General features: G+C 40.5%; 1 protein-coding gene and 1 long non-coding RNA gene across 3 annotated transcripts in view; one reads left to right on the top strand and one right to left on the bottom strand.

Annotated features, from left to right (window-relative positions):
• The window catches only part of TBC1D19 (TBC1 domain family member 19), a 321596-nt gene that overhangs the window by 121342 nt on the left and 175330 nt on the right, over nt 1-24924 (bottom strand). For both annotated transcript variants that reach the window (XM_030192613.1, XM_030192614.1), the window contains exons 11-13: nt 21820-21932; nt 20230-20304; nt 3515-3577 (exon numbers count right to left, since the gene is read on the bottom strand). In XM_030192613.1, the coding sequence (XP_030048473.1) occupies nt 3515-3577; nt 20230-20304; nt 21820-21932 (251 nt within the window). The remainder of the gene's footprint in view (nt 1-3514; nt 3578-20229; nt 20305-21819; nt 21933-24924) is intronic.
• On the top strand, nt 4751-23061 carry LOC115462616. The gene is made up of 3 exons (XR_003940902.1): nt 4751-4905; nt 6539-6540; nt 23049-23061. It is a non-coding gene; the product is annotated as an uncharacterized LOC115462616 (long non-coding RNA).

Here is a 24924-nt window from a genome sequence, read left to right as displayed (position 1 = left end):
TTAAGGATGTAGGCCTGCCTCACCACATCTAGGACCCACTAGTCTGACCTGATCCAGGGGTACATTCAAGAAGAAGCTGGACATCTTGCCCCCAATTTTACTCAAGGAGGAGAGTGATCCCAGCCCATCATTGGGCTCCCTTGCAAACTCCTCCAGTCCAATGGACCTGATGCCCCAAGCTTTTTTGTCAGCCTGCAAGGAATTAGACCTACCTGGGAAATAGGGACCTTCATATGGACCCCTACCTGGGCAAGAGAGCCTTGTCTCCCAAAAGCGCTGCTCCCCACAGCTGGACTTTGCAGCCTCAGTTGGGTGTCCTTTGGTGACCTCTGGGCTTGGGCTCCCTTATGTCCTTGACCAGCTTTTCCAAATCCCCCTCAAAGAGCAGCTTACCCCAAAACAGGAGCTTGCTAAGCCTGTATTTCAATGCTCCCCGGTTTCTCAACCACAACAGCAACCAGGTAGAGACTGCTACTGCCATACACCTGGCAGAGGCCATGAGATCCTACAATGCATCTGTTACATACAGTAGGCCAACCTGGCCTTCATATGGACTACTTCTGTAGTGGCCAGACTCCCCTCCTTTGAAAAGTCTACATAGAGCAAGGAATTGGAAGGAAAGATCTCTAAAGTAATGTGAACTCCCAAGCATATATCTTACTACTGAGCTAAGTAGAAAATGTCATTCAGAAGATTTCCTTACTAAGAAAAACTAAATATTATGCAGTATTTCAATAGTGCAGACAGCAAGTACCGATACTCATATAGATTAGTAAGATATTTATTATTTTCCTTAAAAAATTATATACACCATGTAATATACAATACTTCACAAAGTTCATATAGTAAGTAATACCCAACCTACACAAAATGAAATATTTCTAGTTTTGTTATTTAATACAGACAGAGAGGGTAATACAGTACACAATCAGAGAAACCAAAAGAAAAAAAAAGCAACACTGGGCCTTCAAGACTAGGACAACAGGAGTACTTTATTAACTGAAGACCCGACACGGGCCGTGTTTCGGTGCCAGCAAGGCGCCTGCCTCAGGGGTCAAATTTGTGAATATTGTAACATATAGATGTCGAGGCGCAGATGCCTTAAGGACAATCAAAATAACTGACATAGATCTCGCTATAGCGTGAAAAAACGCCGAAGGCACTGGCTCCAGCAAAGAGCCTTCTCCTGTGTGATCCTTGGGTATATTTTTAGTTGGAACAGTGACCCAAATTATATTGTCTAGGTTCACATATCTCATGGTACAATATAACATGTCTAAAGAAATGTTTGACATTATTCCAATCACAGCCACTTCTCGAGGTCCATGAAAACTGCAGGGAAGAGCTTAAGGACTTTGAGTAATGACAATGACACTTTTAGGAGATACAAAAGGGCTAGTATGGCTTGCTAAATTGAAGTCTGAAATACTGTGTAGAATTTCAGATTTCAAATTAAACACCTGATGGGTACAGTTTAAGTTGCTCAGCTATTACCTTCTGAGAAGTGGAAATAAGGCGAGTTAAATCTCTGACTTTCTTTGGTTAACATGACAATCATATCAATGTTCCTAGCAATGAAGACAATCACCACTCGGAAAAATTCACAGAAAACCATACGTGGAGGGGCATAATCGAACGCGAACGCCTATCTCCATGGGCGTCTATGTCCGAAAACAGGTACGTGAAGAGGCGGGACAGACCGTATTTTCGAAAAAATGGACGTTTTTCAGCTGGGCGTTTGTTTTTTTTAGCGATAATGGAAACTAAAAATGCCCAGCTCAAAAACGTCCTAATCTGTGCCATTTGGTTGTGGAAGGGGCCACGATTCGTAGTACACTCGCCCCCCTGACATGCCAGGACACCAACTGGGCACCCTAGAGGTCAGTGCGGTGGACTTCAGACAACGCTCCCACATGCATAGCTCCCTTACCACGGGTGCTGAGCCCCCAACCCCCCTCCCCCAAAACCCACTACCCACAAATGTACAACATGACCATAGCTCTTAGGGGTGAAGGGGGCACCTACATGTGGGTACAGTGGGTTTTGGAGACCTCCCATTTACCAGCACAAGTGTTACAAGTAGGGGGGATGGGCCTGGGTCCACCTGGCTGAAGTGTACTGCGGTACCCACTAAAAGTGCTCCAGGGACCTGCATACACTCAGGCCTCTAGGACTTGTTGCTGCTATATAACATTGGCACACCAGTTGACACCTGAAGACTAATCTCTCAAAAAACGTCCTTTATTGGAATAAGCACTCTTACTCACAGTTAACTGCAGATCAGAGGTTGTGCCCCACTGGCAACGAGTCTCCCTGGTACTGAGATTAGCAGTAGGTCCGAGCTGGCAGAATGCTGTACAATGCCCTCTTTCAGCCACATTCAAGGTAAGAACTAAGTTCTGTAACGTGGCTAACACGTGAAAGGGATCTAAAACTGGCTTACAAAAATGGCCACTACCTCATGGACTACCGGAAACAAAACAGGGCACACTCTGACCCAGTAAGCAGGGGGAAAGCACCATGGGAGTAGAGCCTACCAACTACCAACATGGAATCACGGAGCCCAATACCCTACACCCACCACAATGCATTGCTGATGTGACTCTGCAGTGCGCATAACAGAAAAGGTGTCACACTCACCCGAGAGCCACATCAGAACCAGGGAAAGGCTGTCACAGGATAGAACACATTCTGCTGTCATGGAGGTGGGTATGGCATTTGAGGCTGGCATAGAGGCTGGAAAAAAAGTTTTTAAAGTGGGGTTTTTTTTGGTGGGAGGGAGTTAGTGACCACTGTGGGAGTCTGGGGAGGTCATCCCCGATTCCCTCCAGTGGTCATCTGGTCAGTTGGGGCACTTTTTTGGGATTTGTTCGTGAAAAAAAAGGGTCCAAAAAAAGTGACCCAAAATCGTGGTAAAAACGCCTTTTTTTTTCCGATCAGCTAAAGACGCCCATCTCTCTTCGGCCGATAACCACGCCCCAGTTCCGCCTTCACCACGCCTCCGACACGCCCCCGTCAACTTTACCTGTTTCCACGACGGATTGCAGTTGGAAACGCCCAAAGGCTTTCGATTATACCGATTTGGGCGCCCACGGGAGAAAGATGCCCATCTCCCGATTTGGGTCGCAATATAGGCGTTTTTCTCTTTCGATTATAAGCAGGATAATATGTGATTTGTTACACCAGGAGGACCATGACCGCTGGTTCTGCCAATTACTATTTCTTCACAATAGATCTATAGCACTATTCTATTATGGTTTTTGTTAGTAAATATTACTAACAGTAAACAAATATTTCACCTTCCCTGTTGGTCCTTAAGCCTATAAGAATGCACTTTTAAAAGCAAACCTATAAAATACTTTATAAAAAAAGCTAGAGCCTTTGCTATAGAAAACAAAATATATGCCTGGCAGTCATTCTGCTGACCCATAATACAACTATTTTAATATCAACTGTACTCAGAAAAATAGAACACTTTTAAAGGTTTATTTTTCCATAGACCCAACATATCTACCTGGTATAAGTAGTCTTCAAATACAAAATAGAAATCATCATTGCTTGCTGTTAGCTTCACATCCTACAAAAGAAAAGATAATATATATTTTCAACATATACTATCATTTTTATGTAAAGGTTTATATGCCATTGTTTTTATTAGCTATTAAACAATCAAATTACAAAAAGAAAACAAGAACATTGACAAACTAATGCTGCACTGTTTGGGAAGAACTGACAAACAAAATTCACATGTATATCTAACATAATTCTTAATTCTTTTTTATGGGCACAAATAGCAATCAAATGACCTCTCACCACTACTTTCAAGCATTCCCATATGACACCCCGAGAGTATTTGTCTGTCTCATTATGCTCCAAGTATTATTTATTATCAGCTTAAGACGACTCTGTATTACTGAAGGCTATCATTAAGCACCCAATGAGTTCCAACTTGTTTCTTTTCCTAGTCAAACCATATCAGGGAATGGTCAGAAAAGGTGACTATCTATCTTAATTTCCCCTATCCTTTCTAGTGCCTGCTCATCCACCAGCCTCATTTCAATGTGTGAGTAGGATCTATGAACTTGGTGGTAGCAATTATAATCCCGCTGTAAATCTAATCTCAATATTTATCAACCACTTACTCCCTACAAAGGTCCAAAACGGATCACATAGAAGTACAAAAGAACTGTATCACATTATAGACTGTGTATGGCTCAAAATACAATTAATAACTAGTAATGGCACAGAAATATTTTTGAAACAAATAGGTTTTTAAACATTTCTGAAAAGAGAAGCAAGATGAATTGCATTTCAAAGAAGTAGGCAGATTATTCCAAAACTGTATGGCTTAAAAAACAAGAGATGATTCCAATTCCTTCTTATATCGGATGCCCCTGAAAAAGGGAAAATTAAAAGAGTTGAAGTGGGATTTGAACCTTGGTCTCTTGGTTTACAACCATTAGGCTACTCCTCAGCTCCTGGGATGCTTCCATCTCCAAATCATAGAACAAAATTTTGCAGCTTAGATTTTTGTCCGCCATATGTTATGAAATTGGCATCTAGCAAATTTAAATTGTTATTGTTTGAATGGTTACAATCTTCCTTAGATCTTGGGATCTTTCCTTCCCTAATGGGTGAAATTATTATCACTCCCATTATTAAGGATATTAAGGAATCTAGTCATTTGATCACTAACTGTAGACCAGTTGCTTCTATTCCTTTGCTTTGTAGTGGCATTGCAGAATAATGTACTGCATTATTCTCAGTCAAGGTTTAGGTCAAACTGTAGCACTGAGAAAGATATTGGTTCTCTTTTTGACAACATCCAAAGACTTCTCTCTGGTGCTGCAGTTTGACCTTTCCAGTGCATTTGATCTGGTTGACCACGATATCCTTTTGCAGATAGTATAGGAATTGCAGGAAATGTATACAACTAGTTCTCTGGATTCTTAAAAGACTGTTCCTATAGAGTTAAGCTGGAAGGAAAACTTTCAAACAAATGGAATATTAAAGGTGTTCCTCAGGGTTCCCCACTCTCTCCCATACTTTTTAATATCTACATGTATTCCCTGGGTTTTGTCCTGGATAAGATGGGTGTGTCTATCTGTATAGCTTTGCAGATGACATAACGATTATGGTTCCTATACTTTCTTCAGTTTCTTCTCAATCTGACTTACTTCATAATATTATAAATACATTGGATTCTTGGAGGAAACAACGTAAGTTAAAACTGAATTCAGGTAAAACTAAATTTCTGTTAGTTAGTCACTCTAGAGAAGAAATTAAAACCTCTGTGATGATCAATCAATGTATAAAATTTTTCTTTTTCTACACAAATTCTGTGAATTCAGCTGGACAATAGGTTGTCATTAGATTCGCAGATTTCTAAACTAATACAAAGATCATTTTTGTTGATGCAAAATTTACATGTAAGAAAATATTCTGATCAAAAATACTTTCAGCTCATAGTACAATCTTTGATTTTGAGCTCCTTAGATTATTGTAACATCATTTACTTAGGAGAATCTAAACAAATTTTGAAGAAATTACAGACTGTTCAAAATGTGGCAGTGTGCCTCATTTATTTACTATTAAAATATGACTCGGTTTCTCAATACTATAGAAAATTGAATTGGCTCCCTTATACAGGCCAGATTAAGATTTAAATTTTACAACATGTTATACGGTCTTGCCCCTTCATATCTTATGCATCATTTTGTTTTGTTACAGAAATCTAGGATTACTAGATCATTAGCTTTATTTGCTTATCCATCAATACAATATTTAAAGAAAAGAACTAAACTTTTAGATACTCTCTTTTCCTATCAAGCAGCTTGTTTAGACAAATCTATCCAAAACATATTATCGTCCATGATTAATTACAGACAGTTTCAGAAACAGATAAAAACCTACTTATTTAAGAAATTTGTATTGAATCATATCTGATTTATAAGATGTAATAGGTTTGCTTTGTATCAATCATTTATGTATTTCCTGGAAACGATCGGTCTCTTTATTGTGATCCGTATTGAACCAGAAGGTATATAGCAGAATATAAATTTTATTGTTATGTTATAAGATGGTCGCCATACAGGAAGCCCTGTAAGGTGCTCCCTGGTGACCATATAAGTTTTGCTCTGATCTGCCCTGATTTTGGTAACCTGTGTACCCACTTGGTTGACCTTGCGAGGGGCAAAGGTTCGGAAGGATAGCCACCAAGTGGTACTGCAGCATCCTGTCCGAGCCCAGTCACACCAAGATCATGAGGACGGGAGCAGCCTGCCCTCATGATCTCAGTGTGACCAGACACATTTCGGGAACCCTGGGGAAAGGAAGGCCCAACAGGGAAGATCCTGCTAGACCGCCAAAGAGGAGTTCCCCCCACCCCAGCACTCAGAGAGGTTGGAGACAGGGAGAAGAAGCCAACCTACAGAGGAAGAGGTGCCCTTGGCTGACAACTGGACTGGCTGGAAAAAGGAGGATGCCCACATCTACTCTGCGCCCGGACGGACGTCTGCCAGTAACAGCTCACTGGGAGCTGTAGAGCTCAGAAGAGAACTATTGCACCAGTGGTTGAGGGAGCCAACCCAGGCGCTGAAACAGTGCACAACCAAGGAGGCCAGGTACATCATAAGCTGAGAAGTTTGGCCCCAGGTGCCTACACTTGCAGACCAGGCTTCTTCAGACCCAGAACCACCACAACTAAATCGAAGAGCTATCTACCTGCCCACTTGACCCAACTGTGAATCCGCAGAATCTTGAGTGGAAAACTTCACCTCAGGTAATATAAATCCTCTCACTCCCCCCCCCCCCCCCCCTAAAAAAAAAAAAATTATTCAAGTTTTCCCAGCCCTTTACTAAATAGCAGAATCCACTTCTGCATTACACATAAAATGTCATTACAAAAAACAAAAACAAAAAGCACCTAAGTGGCATACAAACACCAGGAATTTAATATCTAATATTTACACAGCAAAACGGACAAGCACAAGACAACTACAAATAAAACCATGACACTAAAACAACCAAAGAAGCTCACAAACGCCATATATTAACCTGCCCTCACAATTACAAAAAGACAATTACACAACAGCTACAGACTCATATCATCCCTAACGGACAGGGCAGAAGCTAACACTACAGCCTCCTCACAAACCAGGAAGGAAAATGCTTATCACGAGAATTCTCCTTAGACTATCGATCTTAACACCAACAACATAATACCAATACTATGCAACATGAGTCACCCAATTAGACATGCCACCTTCCATCCAGACACAAGTCGATCAAGCAACCGAAGAGACCCAAAAACAATTCAAACACAGCTGCTGACAAAAAAGGGCAGAAACAAATCCAAAAAACCCCAAACAAACATCAACTAAAGAAAATTCCCAAAGTCTTGCTCACAGAGGATAACTACCTACCGATACCAGTGGGATACATCAACACCAGATCAGAAGTTATGTTTCAACATTTTTTATTGAAGACATAACAGAAACATTCTTACAATCATTGATACCACATCTGCCAAGCCAAAACTATACAACAACCTATTATTACAGTCTCCAAAAGTTTTTCTTTTCCCCCCCTTCCTCCCCCATCCCACCCCTCCCCCCGTTTATTGATACTTATGCTTTGTTATCATCTGAATGTGTTGAGGTCCAAACTTCTTCCCCTATGAGACAAAGAATCTACATAAGCACCCCAAATTTTCATAAATGTTTTCTTTCTTTTTAATGAACGTTTGGCTTCTTTAGCTTCCCACATCATTAACTGGTGGATAAGGTTCCGCCAGTGCCAATAATCTGGCCCTATATCATTTGTCCAGTTTTGCAAGATACATTTCTTTGCCAGCAATGTTATTTTACGGAAAAATAAATTGTGCTCTGGTATTTGACCTTTAAATGATCCTGGTAAATTTAACAGCATCTGCACTGGTGTACCTGCTAGTTTTCGGCCTAATAATTGTGATATATAATGGGTTATTTTCCCCCAAAACCTTCTAATCTTCCAACAACTCCAAAAACTATGGTAAAATGTGTTGTTTGTTCTCCCACATCTCACACACAGGGGCGTCTGCAAACCCCCGAATTTAGCGAATTGTGCAGGTGACATGTATGCTCGATGTATAAAACGGAATGCACATTCCCTATATTGAGCTCCGCTGACCAATTTCGGTATCCCCTTCAGTTGTCTCTCAACATCCCATACCAATAACTTGACTCCTAAATCCTTCTCCCAGCGCTCTTTTATCTTTTGAAAGTTTTTGGGTTTCTCATATGGCCACAGAGCTTTATGTATCCCTGAAATTGATGGCGTTTCTTCAGAAATTTCTAGAAAAAAATTTTTTAGTTTCAATCCCTGTTTCTGTTCCAATCGGCCTTGATCTATTGACTGAATAAAATGTTTGAGCTGGCAGTGCGCAAATGTATCACCCCATTGAATTGTATCTGCCTCCAATAGCTGATCTAAAGGTTTAATCCCACCGTTATCGCCTATTACATCGTCCAGACATTCTAAACCTCTTTCTTCCCATCGCTGAAAGACTGGGTTTTCTATACCTGCTGTAAAGGTTGGGTTCCCTCTGATTGTTAATAGTTCTGTTACCCCTCTCCCCATCTTCAATCTGTTCCCCAAGAATTGCCACGCTCTCCTAAGCGGTTTTAACAGCAAATTGTCCCTGTGTATCTCGGGGACCTGCGTCGTTTCTAATTGTATGAGGGATTTCAAACGCAGCGGTTCAAAATATTCTTGTTCTAATTCTAATGGTGTATAGTATATTGTTTCGAATATCCAGTCTCTCACATGCCGCATTAAGCAGGCCATATTGTATATCTTCAAGTCTGGTAATCCTAGCCCTCCCTGTTGCCAATTGCCCATCATGAACTGTTGTTTCATCTTAGCTTTCTTATTGGCCCAGCAAAATTTCATTACCATCTTAGTGAATGTTTTCAGATCTTTCCCCAATATGCATATAGGTAAGGTCTGCATGACATACAACCACCTAGGTAGGATCACCATACGAATTAGGCATATTCTACCCATCAGCGGCAGCTGCAACTGTCTCCAACTCTCCAATTGGTGTCTAGTCTGAGTCAACAGCATCTTAATGTTAAGTGAATATAGATCTACCACTTCTGGCGTCAACTCTATACCCAAGTATCTAAACGACATGGTTGCTCTTCTCAATGGGAACGGTCCCTGCCAGGGCGTTGCATTCTGTATGTTACTAACCAATGCTTCTGATTTCTCCAGGTTTAGTTTGAACCCAGAATAGGTTCCAAACTCTTTAAACACCTCCAGTAGTGCTGTTAAGGACTCCTCTGGATTTGTGAGCATAACTAACAAATCATCTGCAAAGGCAGCTAATTTGAATTCCTGTTTCCCAATCACCACTCCTCTTATGGCTGGCATCTCGACAATATCCCTAATCAGTGGGTCTAAGTATAATGCAAAAAGAAGTGGCGACAGGGGACACCCCTGCCTAGTTCCTCTTTTTATTTCAAAGGCTTCCGAATAATTGTCATTGACCATTATTCTAGCTTGCGGTGATGTATATAGTGTTCTAATTGCTGTAATAAACCACCCTGCAAATCCATATGCATTTAGCGTGGCAAACATATAACTCCAATCAACCCGATCAAATGCCTTCTCGGCATCAAAACTGATCATCAATGTTGGCTTTAATTCCCTCTTTACATGTTCCAGCGCTGTGATGATTCTCCTCAAATTTTTAGCAACTGATCTTCCTTTGACAAATCCCACCTGTCCCTCCTGCACTAATTTTGGTAATACGCGACTCATGCGTCCTGCCAATATCTTAGCAAATATCTTCATTTCACAGTTCAGCAGGGAAATGGGTCGATATGACTCCGGCAATGTATGATCTCTCTTGGGTTTGGGTAGCAAAATAATTTGGGCCATGTTCAATTGTCTAGGGAGAAATCCTCTGTCTACCCACCCATTAAAAGTCTCTACCAATGCAGGCTGTATGTCTTCCCCTAATAGTTGGTAAAATTCTACTCTTAGACCATCCGGTCCTGGCGCTTTCCCTGGTGTGCTATTAGCTATTGCCCAGTGTACTTCATCAATACTTATTGGTTCGTTTAATACTTTTTGTTCCCTTTCAGAGAGGACCGGATGGGCCACCCCCTCTAAGTATAAGTTGCTCGGAAGATCTGAGTCATGTTCTTCTGTATATAAGTTCTGATAGAAAGTTTTAAAAATATTTTGGATTTCCAAATCTGTGAAGCACATTTTGCCCGTCTTATCCTTTAAAGTTATAACCCTTCTCGATGTCTGTTTCCGAGCTATAAGTCTGGCCAACATCTTTCCACCTTTACTACCATGCTTATATATAATTGGAACTTATAATAAGCTTGTGACTTCATCTCTCTCTCATGGATAAGGGTATTTAAAGCCACTTGAGCTGACACCAATTCTTTCCTCATTTGAGCACTGGAAGACCTGTCATACCTCTTTCGCAATGTTACAATTTTTTTCTCTAGTCTCAGTATCTCTCTGTCTCTAGCTTTTTTAAATTGGCTTACATAACTAATGATCTCTCCTCTCAGGATCGCTTTTGCCACCTCCCAGAATACAATTGAGTCGGAGGCTGTGTTCTCATTAAAAAGTTTATATTCCTTCCAACTTTTCAACAAATGTTCCCGAAATCCCGCATTATGGGTCAAATAACTTGGGAATGTCCATTGCTTAAATTTACCTCCCGCCTCCCCAGGGTTCCAAGTCGCCCACACTTCCGCATGATCCGATATTGCATACGGTCCTATTTGGGTGTCCTGGACTTCTCCCATTAATGTGCGTGACATCAGTAGATAGTCTATCCTTGACTGTGTGTTATGTGCTCTGGACATATGTGTGTAATCTCTATCTTGTGGATGAAGAACTCTCCAGATGTCCAATAGGTCCAAAAGGGAACATAAGTTCGGTAGTCCCTTTGACATCCAGTGAGTTGGTGTCTGTGTGGCATTTGATTTGTCTATCTGCGGGTCCCATACTGTATTAAAGTCTCCTCCCAAAATTAATTGGGAAGAGTCTTCTACTATTAAATGCCCTAGTAGCTGTTGATAGAATTTGGTATCCATTTGGTTTGGTGCATAAACACTACCCAATAGTATTTGTCTCCTTGCCAATAGTACCTTGCAAAAAATGTACCTTCCTTCTGGATCTTTAATTACATCACAAATCTTGTCCACCACCCCCTTTCTTATTAGGACGACCACTCCACCTTTTCTCCCTTTTGCGGGTGAACCAATGCATTCTCCTACCCACCATTTTTTAAGTTTATCATGTTCTGTCTCATTCAGGTGCGTCTCTTGTAAAAGAGCAACATCCGCTCTGATTCTCTGTAGATATTTTAATATCTTAGAGCGCTTCACTGGTGATCCGATGCCTCCCACATTCCAGGTCACTATTTTAACCATCTTTCACGGGTTGTGGTGGCATCCGATCACCCACAAAAGCTCTTTATCTTCCGGGAGCAACCACCCCAGCCTATGGTTCCCCCCTCTTATCATGTATTCCCCACACATTCTCTTATGCTGTATAGTACCATTTTTCTCTTCCTTATTCTTTATCTGACTTACGTCTATTTGCTTCCCCCTGCTCCCTATCCCTCCCCAACTCCTCCCCCTCCTTACCCTCCCGTCCCTCCCTTCTACTTCCCTTCCTCCCATGTTCCCTATTACCCCTCTGTGCTTCGTCCCTATTTGTGGGACTAGTCACGTTTACGCCCCTCTCTACATTCCATATAATTGAGCCTCTGTTTCAAAGTTTACTTCCCTCTTATTTATGTGAGCCCTTATATTAATTCCCCTTTCCTCCCTCTGTCTCCTCATATTCAAGGGTACCTCTTCTCTTTGTCAGTGGTCTATCATTTCTAAATAACTTTACTCAATATAACAGTTTCTTTACATTGTGGCAATGCCCTTTCCTATATTTTGGATTCTTGTATATTATATGTAGTAACTCCAACATTAACCTTTAACATTATAATTCCCTTAATCTAATGTATTTCCATAACCTACATATATTTCATCACCAATTCTTCCCTTTCTTTTTCCGTCCTAAAGGAGGGATAGTGTCTTATATCTGTTAAGCATTATCCTCGTAAGTGTTTAATTCCAGCTTGTCAGGTAGACCAACAGTTACTCCTCCACTATGCCTTCCATGCTACCTCCAAATCTCCGCTCTTGTTGGATAGTAATATTGTCTGTAGATGCCCGCCTTGGCTCCCACCTATCCAATCAGCAGTTGTAATCCACAATAATGAAGACGGCTGATCAAGCTGCCTCTTCCAATCAGCAGTTGTAATCCAAGAAAACGTGACAAGGGTTGATCAAGTTGCCTCTTCAGCCTATTATTCTTATTATAGACTGATAAATTTCTCTTGCAGCGCATATTTATTGTCTAGGCCACGGTCATAAATACTTTCCTAAGTTGTAACCTTTCATGGTCTACCCTGTTTCATATCTTCAAGGACGCTTGGCTCCTGTAGTCAGTTTCCTGAAAGTTCCAACTCACAGTTACCTGCCGCTTTATTCTCAATTTTGTAATCCAATGCACTCCAGTTGTCTGCGTTATTCCACAGATCCAACTTATCCGATCACTTTGAATCATTCATCTCCTTTTTTAGTTTGTCTCATACTTATTGTTGGGCCTCTAAGACCAATTCACAAATTTTACCAAAAGAAAAAAGAAAGGAGAGACAATATAAAGAGTTAAAAAAAAAAAAAAACACCACCGGAGTGAATCCTAATCTCTTTCATGAATGTCCATTGACATGTGTCCCTGAGCTTTTATCTGGGTCCAGAACTGGCCCGATATTCATTCGGTTCTTATGTTTGTCATGACCCCAGAATCTAGTTTAATCAATCCAAACTCAGGTTGTCACTTTGTACCATTAAGGTCATTTTATCCAAAGGTTTTCAACTTCCTTAACTCAAATATTTTAACATTGTCAGTAATTTAAATCCAACATATTCAACTGTATCTGCTCCATGTCTTTCCCAGTCGCAGCAGTATCCGTTAATCATTCATCTCCTGTACTCAGTATTTGTCTCACATATTGTTGTGCCTCAGGAACCGTCTCACAAATTTTAGTAGATGATTGGTAAAAGATCTTTAACTTTGCTGGGTATAACAGCGCAAATTTGATCTTATGCTGCACTAGTTGTGAACAAGTCGGCGAGAAAGCCTTCCTCTGCGCGGCAACTGCAATTGAATAGTCTTGGAAACAGAGGATTTTTTGATTGTTATAAGTCAGCGCTGCTCCACCGCGTATGGCCTGCATAATTGCAGTTTTATGGGTAAAGTTAAGTACCCGACATATTACTATTCTGGGCCTACCCGCACTTTGTCGCATGGGTCCTACTCGATGGGCTCTCTCAATAATTAGGGGCCCCATTTCTGATTGCAGCTTTAGTTCTTTCACTAGCCACTTCTCCAGGAAAGGGCGAAGCTCCCTTTCCCCTATATCCTCAGGCAGCCCGACAAAACGCAAGTTATTGCGTCTAGATCTGTTCTCCAGATCTTCTATCTTCTCGGCTTGTGTTTCCACTGTTTTTAGAAGTTTGCCATACCTCTGTTCCATAGCTGTAACTTGGTCTTCCAGGGCCCCCGTTCGTTGCTGAAAGCCTGCCATATCCTGGGTAAGTTGCGTCATATTGCTCTGCAAACCTGCCAATTTGGAGTCCAGTCCCTGTAATTTCTTGTCTAGAATTACTTCCAGGGCTGCTGTAACCTCTCCCACTATTTCGGCGGTCCATGCTGAGCTAACTGACAAATTTGATGGGCTCGCCGGTGCCGCCATCTTGTCTTCTCCCGCTTTTCCTCTATCCTTGTCTTTACGAAGCGATTTCGCGGCCATTGCTGCTTTGGACACCCGATCTGCGGTGGTACTCGATCGGGCTAGCCTCGCGGGTTGTTGTTATCAATTTTTAGCCGTTTTCCTTTTTTTACTTCGAGGGTTTATGGCTTGGAATGCGAGAGAGGGCACGGAGCTAATCTTTTAGCGACCGCTCGCGTGCATCGCGTCACGTGATCCTCCCAGATCAGAAGTTTAAAAAAAAAAAAAAAAACCCAAAAAACAGAAGTAGTAAGACTGGATACTAGACAAAGATCTCGAGCTAGCCTTTCTCAATTTGGACCACATTACAAAGACACACATAAACTCTTCCAACTCGTAAACAAATTACTAAATACTGCTCCGGTTACCTCTAACAATACAGACACTCCATCAGCAAACAGCCTTGCGAAGTACTTTAAAGAGAAAATTATAAAACTACGACTCATGATATCCATCAACTCAAATGAGTATGCAAACCTCCTTGAATGTCTAGACCCAATACCTGGGGAATATCCAGCAGACCGATCATGGATCAACTTTGACACACTATCATTCAATAGCATCACCCAATTGCTTAAAGGTTACGCCAAATCGCAATGCAAATTAGACATCTGCCCTAGCAATCTTTTAAGGTCAGCCCCTCAACAATTCATAACAGACCTCACAAGGCACCTGAACCACATGCTACAAAACGGTCTCTTCCCAAAAGACAAAGGAAATATCTCACTCATTCCTTTACCTAAAGACGCAAAGAAAACTGCAAGTGACCTAACCAACTATCGACCAGTAGCATCGATCCCGCTGACAACCAAACTCGTGGAAGGAGTAGTGACGAAACAGCTCACTAACCACCTAAACAAACACTCAATTCTGCATGAATCTCAATCAGGATTTCGATAGAACTACAGCACCGAAACAGTATTAGTAACTTTAACGAATAAATTTAAACAAACAATTGCAACTGGCAACAACATACTTCTTTTGCAATTTGATATGTCCAGTGCCTTCGACATGGTCAATCATGGAATACTACTACACATTCTGGAATACTTTGGAATTGGAGGCAACGTTCTTAACTGGTTTAGAGGATTCCTGACAACTCCTCATTTCGACTCAAAATCAATGCCGAGAAAACACATTGTTTGGTCCTCATCTCTCGTTTTAACAAACTCAAACCTCCTACACTAATCACTCCTGAGCTCGACCTGCCAATTTCGGAGTCCCTAAAAATCGTGGGAGTCATAATTGATAGATCTTTGACATTGGAGCAGCAAGTGAACTCTGTAGTCAAACAAGTGTTCTTCACTCTTTGGAAACTTAAGCGTATCCAGCCTTATTTCCCTAGAGAGGTATTCTGCTACCTAGTTCAGTCCCTAGTTATAAGTCGTCTCGATTACTGCAACAGTACTTATGGGGGATGCACATCCACGCTACTAAAGAAATTGCAAACTGCTCAGAACACAGCAGCTCGACTCATCTTCGGCAAATCGAGATTTGAAAGTTCAAGCCCATTACGTGAGAGGTTGCATTGGCTTCCTATGAAGGACCGTATCATTTTCAAGATCTGCACATTGGTGCACAAAATCATCTATGGAGATGCTCCTGCTTACATGGACACTCTCATTAACTTGTCGCCCAGGAACTCCCGCAAGTCAGCTCGCACGTATCTCAATCTCCACTATCCAGCTCTCAGTGGCCTCAAATATAAGACTGTCTATGCTTCCTCTTTTTCTTATCTTAGCACTCAATCCTGGAACGGACTGCCCCAAGTGGTCAAATTCACCCCAGATCACCCGACCTTTAAGAAGCGGCTCAAGACCTCCCATATGCTGTGGGCCCTCCTGGTGTTACATCCCTCTGAGCCACGGCAGCCACATCGACAAATTGTCACCTTCCCCTCTTTCCCTCTTCCTCCTGTTGTTCCTCTTTCCCTTCTCTGACGCTAATTCCTGTATTTTGTATTAATGTTGTTTACTAAACTATTGTACGCCACAATGAGCCTGTCCATGGGTGGGAATAATGTGGGATATAAATGCCATAAATAAATAAATAAAGATCATACCAAGTAACAACCAAAGCGGCAACATAAGACCCATGGTCACTTGAATGTGGAGTTCCCCAAGGATCCCCACTTTCACCAACCCTCTTTAACCTAACGATGATACCTCTAGCCAAGCTTCTAGACAATCAAAACCTCAATCCATACATACAGTGGGGGAAATAAGTATTTGATCCCTTGCTGATTTTGTAAGTTTGCCCACTGACAAAGACATGAGCAGCCCATAATTGAAGGGTAGGTTATTGGTAACAGTGAGAGATAGCACATCACAAATTAAATCCGGAAAATCACATTGTGGAAAGTATATGAATTTATTTGCATTCTGCAGAGGGAAATAAGTATTTGATCCCTCTGGCAAACAAGACCTAATACTTGGTGGCAAAACCCTTGTTGGCAAGCACAGCGGTCAGACGTCTTCTGTAGTTGATGATGAGGTTTGCACACGTCAGGAGGAATTTTGGTCCACTCCTCTTTGCAGATCATCTCTAAATCATTAAGAGTTCTGGGCTGTCGCTTGGCAACTCGCAGCTTCAGCTCCCTCCATAAGTTTTCAATGGGATTAAGGTCTGGTGACTGGCTAGGCCACTCCATGACCCTAATGTGCTTCTTCCTGAGCCACTCCTTTGTTGCCTTGGCTGTATGTTTTGGGTCATTGTCGTGCTGGAAGACCCAGCCACGACCCATTTTTAAGGCCCTGGCGGAGGGAAGGAGGTTGTCACTCAGAATTGTACGGTACATGGCCCCATCCATTCTCCCATTGATGCGGTGAAGTAGTCCTGTGCCCTTAGCAGAGAAACACCCCCAAAACATAACATTTCCGCCTCCATGCTTGACAGTGGGGACGGTGTTCTTTGGGTCATAGGCAGCATTTCTCTTCCTCCAAACACGGCGAGTTGAGTTCATGCCAAAGAGCTCAATTTTTGTCTCATCTGACCACAGCACCTTCTCCCAATCACTCTCGGCATCATCCAGGTGTTCACTGGCAAACTTCAGACGGGCCGTCACATGTGCCTTCCGGAGCAGGGGGACCTTGCGGGCACTGCAGGATTGCAATCCGTTATGTCGTAATGTGTTACAATGGTTTTCGTGGTGACAGTGGTCCCAGCTGCCTTGAGATCATTGACAAGTTCCCCCCTTGTAGTTGTAGGCTGATTTCTAACCTTCCTCATGATCAAGGATACCCCACGAGGTGAGATTTTGCGTGGAGCCCCAGATCTTTGTCGATTGACAGTCATTTTGTACTTCTTCCATTTTCTTACTATGGCACCAACAGTTGTCTCCTTCTCGCCCAGCGTCTTACTGATGGTTTTGTAGCCCATTCCAGCCTTGTGCAGGTGTATGATCTTGTCCCTGACATCCTTAGACAGCTCCTTGCTCTTGGCCATTTTGTAGAGGTTAGAGTCTGACTGATTCACTGAGTCTGTGGACAGGTGTCTTTCATACAGGTGACCATTGCCGACAGCTGTCTGTCATGCAGGTAACGAGTTGATTTGGAGCATCTACCTGGTCTGTAGGGGCCAGATCTCTTACTGGTTGGTGGGGGATCAAATACTTATTTCCCTCTGCAGAATGCAAATAAATTCATATACTTTCCACAATGTGATTTTCCGGATTTAATTTGTGATGTGCTATCTCTCACTGTTACCAATAACCTACCCTTCAATTATGGGCTGCTCATGTCTTTGTCAGTGGGCAAACTTACAAAATCAGCAAGGGATCAAATACTTATTTCCCCCACTGTATATGCAGATGATGTCACGATCTACATCAAACGCGATCTTAAGGAAATCACCAACGAAATTAATCAAAGCTTCCAAACCTTGCACTCCTGGGCAGACGCATTTCAGTTAAAACTCAATGCAGAAAAAACACGATGTCTTATACTCACCTCTCAACATAACACAAGTAAATTTTCCACCATAACCACCCCAAACACTCTGAAAATTCTTAGAGTTACCATTGATCGAAATCTCACACTTGAAAAGCACGTGAAGAATACAACCAAGAAAATGTTCTACTCCATGTGGAAACTCAAAAGAGTAGAACCTTTCTTCCCAAGGGCTATTTTTCGAAATTTAGTACAGTCAATGGTATTAAGTCACCTGGACTACTGCAATGCACTTTCGCTGGCTGTAAAGAACAGATCATCAAGAAACTCCAAACTGCCCAAAATACTGCAGCCAGACTTATATTTGGAAAAACAAAATACGAAAGTGCAAAACCCCTAAGAGAGAAATTACACTAGCTCCCAGTTAAAGAACGTATCACGTTCAAGATATGCACGATTGTTCATAAAATTATTTACGGAGAAGCCCCGTCATACATGCTTGACCTCGTGGACCTTCCACCCAGAAATGCTAAAAGATCTTCCCGCACCTTTCTTAATCTACATTTCCTCAATTGCAAAGGATTAAAATACAGACTAACACATGCGTCCAGCTTTTCTCAAAATGAGCACACAGTTGTGGAATGCACTACCAACTCACTTGAAAACGATTAATGTAATAACTAACTTTCGCAAATCGTTGAAAACCTATTTCTTCAACAAAGTCTACCACGAGAATCCATAACTAATCCACAATACATCACTATATCCTCTCATATTCTGATTGTATTATCTCCATAATTGCTGATTAGATCAACTTGTTAGCCTCGATAACTTTGTAACACCATGTGTATCTTTTGTACCCTGAAATGGTGATACCATAACAAGTCTTTGTAAGCCACATTGAGCCTGCAAATAGGTGGGAAAATGTGGGATACAAGTGCAATAAATAAAAATAAATACTACGGGCCATCCATCATTTCTTTGAAATCCATCAGCTACATGTTATCATATTGTCTTTTTTCATATCCCATCTGGATTACTGAAACATCATTTATGCAGGCTTACCACAATCATCCCTTAAGAAATTACAAACCCTTCAAAATACAGCGATTTGTTGGCTTTGCCATGCACACCATTACTTCACCATTATTAAAACAATACCATTAGTTGCCGTTTCACCAACATATTATCTATAAGGTTGCCACTCTAACGTTTAAAGCTTTTCGTGTAGGATCACCTATCTTTCTTTCCTTACTATCGCATACTCTCCAGCTAGAGTCTTCCATTCGGTCAATGATCATCGTCTGATTATCCAAGTCCAAAATTCGCCTACTTAGAATCCACCAGACACTGTGCTTTCTTTTACTCTCACCCCACATCTGGAATAATTTCCCACTGTCTATCTGTAGTACCCACCTACTTCAAGCAGTTCAAAGTTGAACTTAAGACATGGTTATTTTTGCAAGCTTTCAGAGTACCAGTTGCCTAAGGTGTGTCTCTATTATATTTTTATCGTGTTTTAAGTATCTCTTCCCCCACCTATTGTTTGTGTCTTAACTCTGTGTGAATGTTTGCACTTTCCTATCAGAAAATGTAGGTCTTTTCCTTTTCTATTTGTATTTTTTAGTATGTACACCGCTTAGAACTGCAGAGTCAGTCAAAGCAGTATAGAAAACATGAATAAACTATGAACTATATGCATCCTGGTCCACAAAATAATTTTCGGCCTTGCTCCAGAATACATGTCGATAGATTTAACAATATACAACATAAACAAGAACGTAAGATCATATCTAACTCTTCATTATCCCAATTGTCAAGGCTTGAGATACAAATCTACACTTACAACCAGTTTCTCATACATCTGCACCAAAATCTGGAACTCTCTACCGAAAATCTTAAAATGTATGAACAACTACCTAACATTCCGAAAACATAAGAAAGCTCATCTCTTCTGGAAATACCTTTTTGATAAAATCACATAGCCAAGGAGATCCCGGCCACCATCCCAGCACATGATCAAAGACACAATTAAACTAAGCTTATGCTGACACTCACACCCTCGATACATGTATACTTAAGTCAATTGTAAGCCACACTGAAATTACCACTAGGTTGGAAAACACTGGGTACAAATGCATATGACAGAGGAAGGAGTAAGACAAATTCAGCATTAACACATGCAACACCATGTCCGCCACAAACTAAACCTATGATGATCTCTCAGTTTCTACATATGTTTAACAGTAACACAAATTCCAAAACAAAACACAAAAATAGAAAAAAAAACCCCATAAATATTAGCTACGACTAACAGTATCTGAAGGACATACAAAAGACAAAACAACTTATTTATATATGAAATGATTAAAAACAAACAAAAAAGAACTGTTAATGGGTAAATGTTACTTTGGCTTTTCCTCTTTAATGAAAAAAAAAATTGAAATATTAATAACTATTTAATGAATTACTCACTTTGTATATCAGGCTGTCGGCTAAGAGGTCATACTGAATCACATTCGCTTTAAGCTGTTCATAATACAACATGTCCTACAAATGAAAAGAAATATAATTCCCTAGTTTAAATAATTATATTTGTAGGTGCAGCCTGACATTTCAAGCACATCAAAATACAGTTATTCCAAACTGAGTTCTGCATATGCAGCTAATTTTAATGAGGCTGCTAATTCCTACACTGAAGAAAAAGGTTCTGGAATAAAACCAGGCAGGAGCTTCTCTGTTTTCCAAAGCACTGAACTGACTGCACTGTTGGAGAACTCTAATAAAGTTCAGGTTTTTCTTGCAACATGGATTGTGAATTTTGTTTTACAACATAACCAGGACTAGGGGAGCCTTTTACAAAGCAGCAGTAAGCCCAACGCAGGCTTATCGAACACTAAAACGGAACTACCGCTGGCCCAATGCGGCCACCAGTGGTAGTTCTGGCTGGAGCATGCAGAAAACATTGTCTATAGCACTGATCAATTTTCACTCCCAAATTAGCAGTAAATCAAAAAAAGGAAAGAATGTCAAGTTCAATATATTTATATATATAGCCCTTACCCTACCTGTATTTAGGCTCCACCCCAAACTTCTCCCGAATTGTATAGGCCTGTAACTCTAGAGTTCAGATTAGAGTTACAGGCCTGTAAGCTTCTCTGTCATTTTTAGATCCTGAACCAAAGTCAGGCCTTGAACCAAAGCTCTTAGCTATGATGATAATATACATAATATACAGAATTCAGAGGGTAAAGCTCAGTTTCCGTGGGCTTTTAACTGTATCAAGCAAGATTCAAGAACCCAAAGAACAAAAGAATTGTGTTAACCAACCATCCCTCACCATGAAATCCCACTGAGCTGCTATCACAATTTTTCACACAACCTCACTTGATACAGAATAACACAGGATTCATGGGGCCTACTGGAGTTGATAACAGACCTCAGGGGAGACTGCTGTGCTCAAGCTAGCTAGCAGGCCACCAGGCTCTTCCTGGGGAAGTGGGCTGTTTATTCATATTAAGTGGTTATCCATCTACTCTCTACAGATAATTATCAGGGCTGCAGCTAGGATTGCATACTAGCAAAATGTATTGTAGATACAAACAAGTGACCACTCTCAATTCATTGTCTGGCATAACAGTCCTTTTGTTTGCCACTGATGCAATCACCAACTATGTGGCTCAATAGGGACCAAACTTAGCACAAGTACTGCTATTCAGTCCAATCCACATATCATCCTCTCATCATTTAACCTTTAAGACCAATTTGCTGTATCACTATGTGGCTCTCCAGTCCCTTAATACAATGATATTTGGCAAACGGAGGAGGTAAGGAGCAGAACACGGAATTTAGACAGTCACCTCTTCGGGCTTGCTGGTGTCCTCCCCCCCATAATTAACATTTTCATTTTAATTTGACTAATACATAATCAACAGCCAATATCTTTCTACTAATTTAAATAAAATGAATAGAGCACTAATTAAAACCACAGTTATTTGTTAAATGATCAGTAGTAAACATTCATCACTTATACCTTTGCATCTGTTGTCCATTTTTGCTTCTTACCTCAGGTTGGTTAGAAATATTTAGAATAAGAGCCCACAGTTCAGCTCGAAGTGCGGTTGGACACCCCTGTCTCACATACTGTTGAGCTGCAGCACTATCTTGTTGTCTTAAAACTGAAAAAAGATCATTTGTTCCAGGTACAGTTTTACATTATACAATACTTATGAAAGCAACTGATCAAATATACTGATAGAGTATACGTAGGGCTTCTGTTTTTAGGTGCTCATAACAAACATTTATCAATGTTTGTTTTTTTTAGTTAACTTAGAATGTTACAAATATATAATTTTTTAAAAATGTCAATTTTTAAGGATATTCTTTCCCTCTGATCAGCCCATTAGATGAAAAGAACTTGTACAGCTGAGATATCAGCGTGGAAAAAGTCCAAGGCAGCCAAGTTAAGAGTGAAAGGGTATTGAGGGCACTGTTATTTTTCTAGTGTTTATCCCAAAATTATCTACTCTTTCTTTGCATTGCAGGTGTTTTCTTAGTTAAAATTTAAAAACAGAATACCTAGATATAAATGATAAACATGTGAGAATTAAAATAGAAAAAAAAAATACCATTAAAAATATTCCACAAATATTTCTGAATGAAAATAATGTAAAAAAAGAAAAAACAAACAAACAAAAACCCACGGAAAACCACAGCTTTGGTTAGTGATAAAATAACCAAATAGCAAGGAATATTACCAAAAACGATCATAGTTGGGGCAGAGAGATTTCTTAAAATTCAGGGATGTGCAGCTTGGGAACAACATACAAGTAAACAATCACAATGTGACAGCAAAAAATCATCATCCTCGCCCTCTCTGCTCCTTTTCTGTAGGGAATAAAGGACTTGCCAGCAAAGTCATCTTTTAAAACTGGTTTTCTGCCTACCCTAAGAGGCTACAAACTGACTAGGCAGGGAATACAAATCAACAATTCCAATTCATAAATAGGGAAAGTAATTTTCAAAGCCATGTCTGAGTAAAGCAGTGCTCTACCTGCACATGGGCTTTTATTGAATTGCCCATTCTATAAACAAATAAAGTTCACCCTATGTGTGGGTTAAACCAGTATGCATGTAAGGTTGCCTGCTGCTGGAGGGTGGAGTTGGGAAGGGGTTAGCATTTACATGCATATGTTTGAAAATTCAAAAATATGCATGAATTTAAAACCTAGAAGAATTATATACAACAAAGGGCAGGAATAAATGCATGCGCATAGCTTTGCTGGAGTCAAAAGTGAAAGTACAGGAGAGTCCACATAGTGAAAAGTATATGCACACTTTTGCTAACACATTGCTAAACTACCCTTATAGGTGTATATGTATACATAGTTATTTTCTCAGCTAGGACAGTTGTTTCTGGAATTTATTCCTGGTTCTTACTGAAACTAGAGGGAGAATAAGTGGTCACCCTATATTCTACTTTAAACTAATATGAAGAGGGCAGTCAAACAACTGGCTACAGAAAAAATGTAAATTCAATAATCCCAGATATCATTGTTATTTTCAATTTTATTGTGTATACTTTTCATCGTAAGCAAAATTTTTTAAGTTGTTTTCCATCTCTGGTATATAAATGTCTTAAATTAATACACGATACGCTGTAAATGGAGAGATATGATAGACACATTTAAATACATATGCGGCATAAATGCACAGGAGGTAAGTCTCTTTCAACTGAAAAAAAAAACTCTGGAACAAGGGCGCATTGGATAAAGGTGAAAGGGGATAGACTCAGAAGTAACCTGAGGAAATACTTCTTCACGGAAAGGGAGGTGAATTCGTAGAATGGTCTCCAGGTGGAAGTGGTGGAAACAAAACCAGTATCTGAATTCAAGTGAGCTTGGGACAAGTACATAGGATCTCTAAGGGGCTCTTTTACTAAAGGGTTGCTGGGTGGCAGAAAGCTTGCCGCACATCAAACTCAAAACTACCTACAGCCCAATGTGAGTGCTGGTGGTAGTTCCACCCCCATCGTGCACCATTTCCAGCGCTAGTGGAAATATTGAAAAAATATTTCCACAGGGGGTTACCCGGCAGTAAATCGGGCAGTGGGTTAGTGCAGGAGCCCTTACCGGTACCTCAATGGGTGGTGGTAAGTGCTCCTCTACTCAAAATGGCCACACGGCAAGTGTGAACTTACTGCACAGCCATTTCATTTTTGGCTATTTTCACCTGCTGTGGTAAAAGGGACCCTGGCGCACAGCAAAAACAGCCAGCGCAGGGCCCCTAACAGAGTGATAGGGAGAGTAGATGGCATGGATGGGCAGACTGGATAGGTCAAATGGTATCAATTCCTGTCCAATTAAAGCTTCCAATAAGGCTTTACATAAGTGTATGCAAATTATAAGTGACTGGATATTGCAATTTCACTTAAAGTTGAAGAAAACACAAAACTCTTTATAAACAGACAGCATACTGTTCCCCAAGAAACTTGACTCAAAACTAATAACCAAGTTTACACACTATTTTCTGTAATAAGAATACTGGGGATATTGGTAGATCAATCTTGTTAAGAAAGCTTTTTTCTTAATGAGGAAATTGTGTCGTATCCGTGAATTTTTGATGAAGCTAATTTTCAGTTACTGGCATATGCATTACTGCTTTCACAACTAGATTACTGCAATATTATTTTCCTACACTTTTCTAAGATTGTTCTAAGAAAACTTCAAACAATTCAGAGCACAGCTATCCCTCTGATTTATTCCTTTTCTAAACCAGAGCACAGCTCTCTTTTTTTTTGTGCATCTTCACTGGCTTCCGGTGGAGGCAGGAGTACTATTCAACTTTTATTGTTTTCTTTTTAAGATTTTACAGGGTGAGACACCTGTTTACATGTATGACCTATTCAGTTTTGCTTCCAGTACAAAAGATACAGTTGCTAAGATATGCAAGCCCTTTTCAATTTCCTAGTCCTAGAGGCAAAAAGTCAATTAAATTACTCAGTCCTTTCGCCTTCAGGCTGCAATATTGTGGAAAACTCTTCCAATACACCTTAGGGATATTTCTGATTACAAAAAAATTAAAAAGTATTAAAAATGTTATTTTAAAAAATTGTTATATGTTAGACAAATTGTTTCTGGTCATACACTATGCTGTAATTTCTTGGTATCC

This window comes from Microcaecilia unicolor, chromosome 2, assembly GCF_901765095.1.
Source record: "Microcaecilia unicolor chromosome 2, aMicUni1.1, whole genome shotgun sequence".
NCBI classification, from domain to species: domain Eukaryota; kingdom Metazoa; phylum Chordata; class Amphibia; order Gymnophiona; family Siphonopidae; genus Microcaecilia; species Microcaecilia unicolor.
The sequence above is the reverse complement of the archived record's forward strand: the minus strand, read 5'-3'. Positions and strand labels throughout refer to the sequence as shown.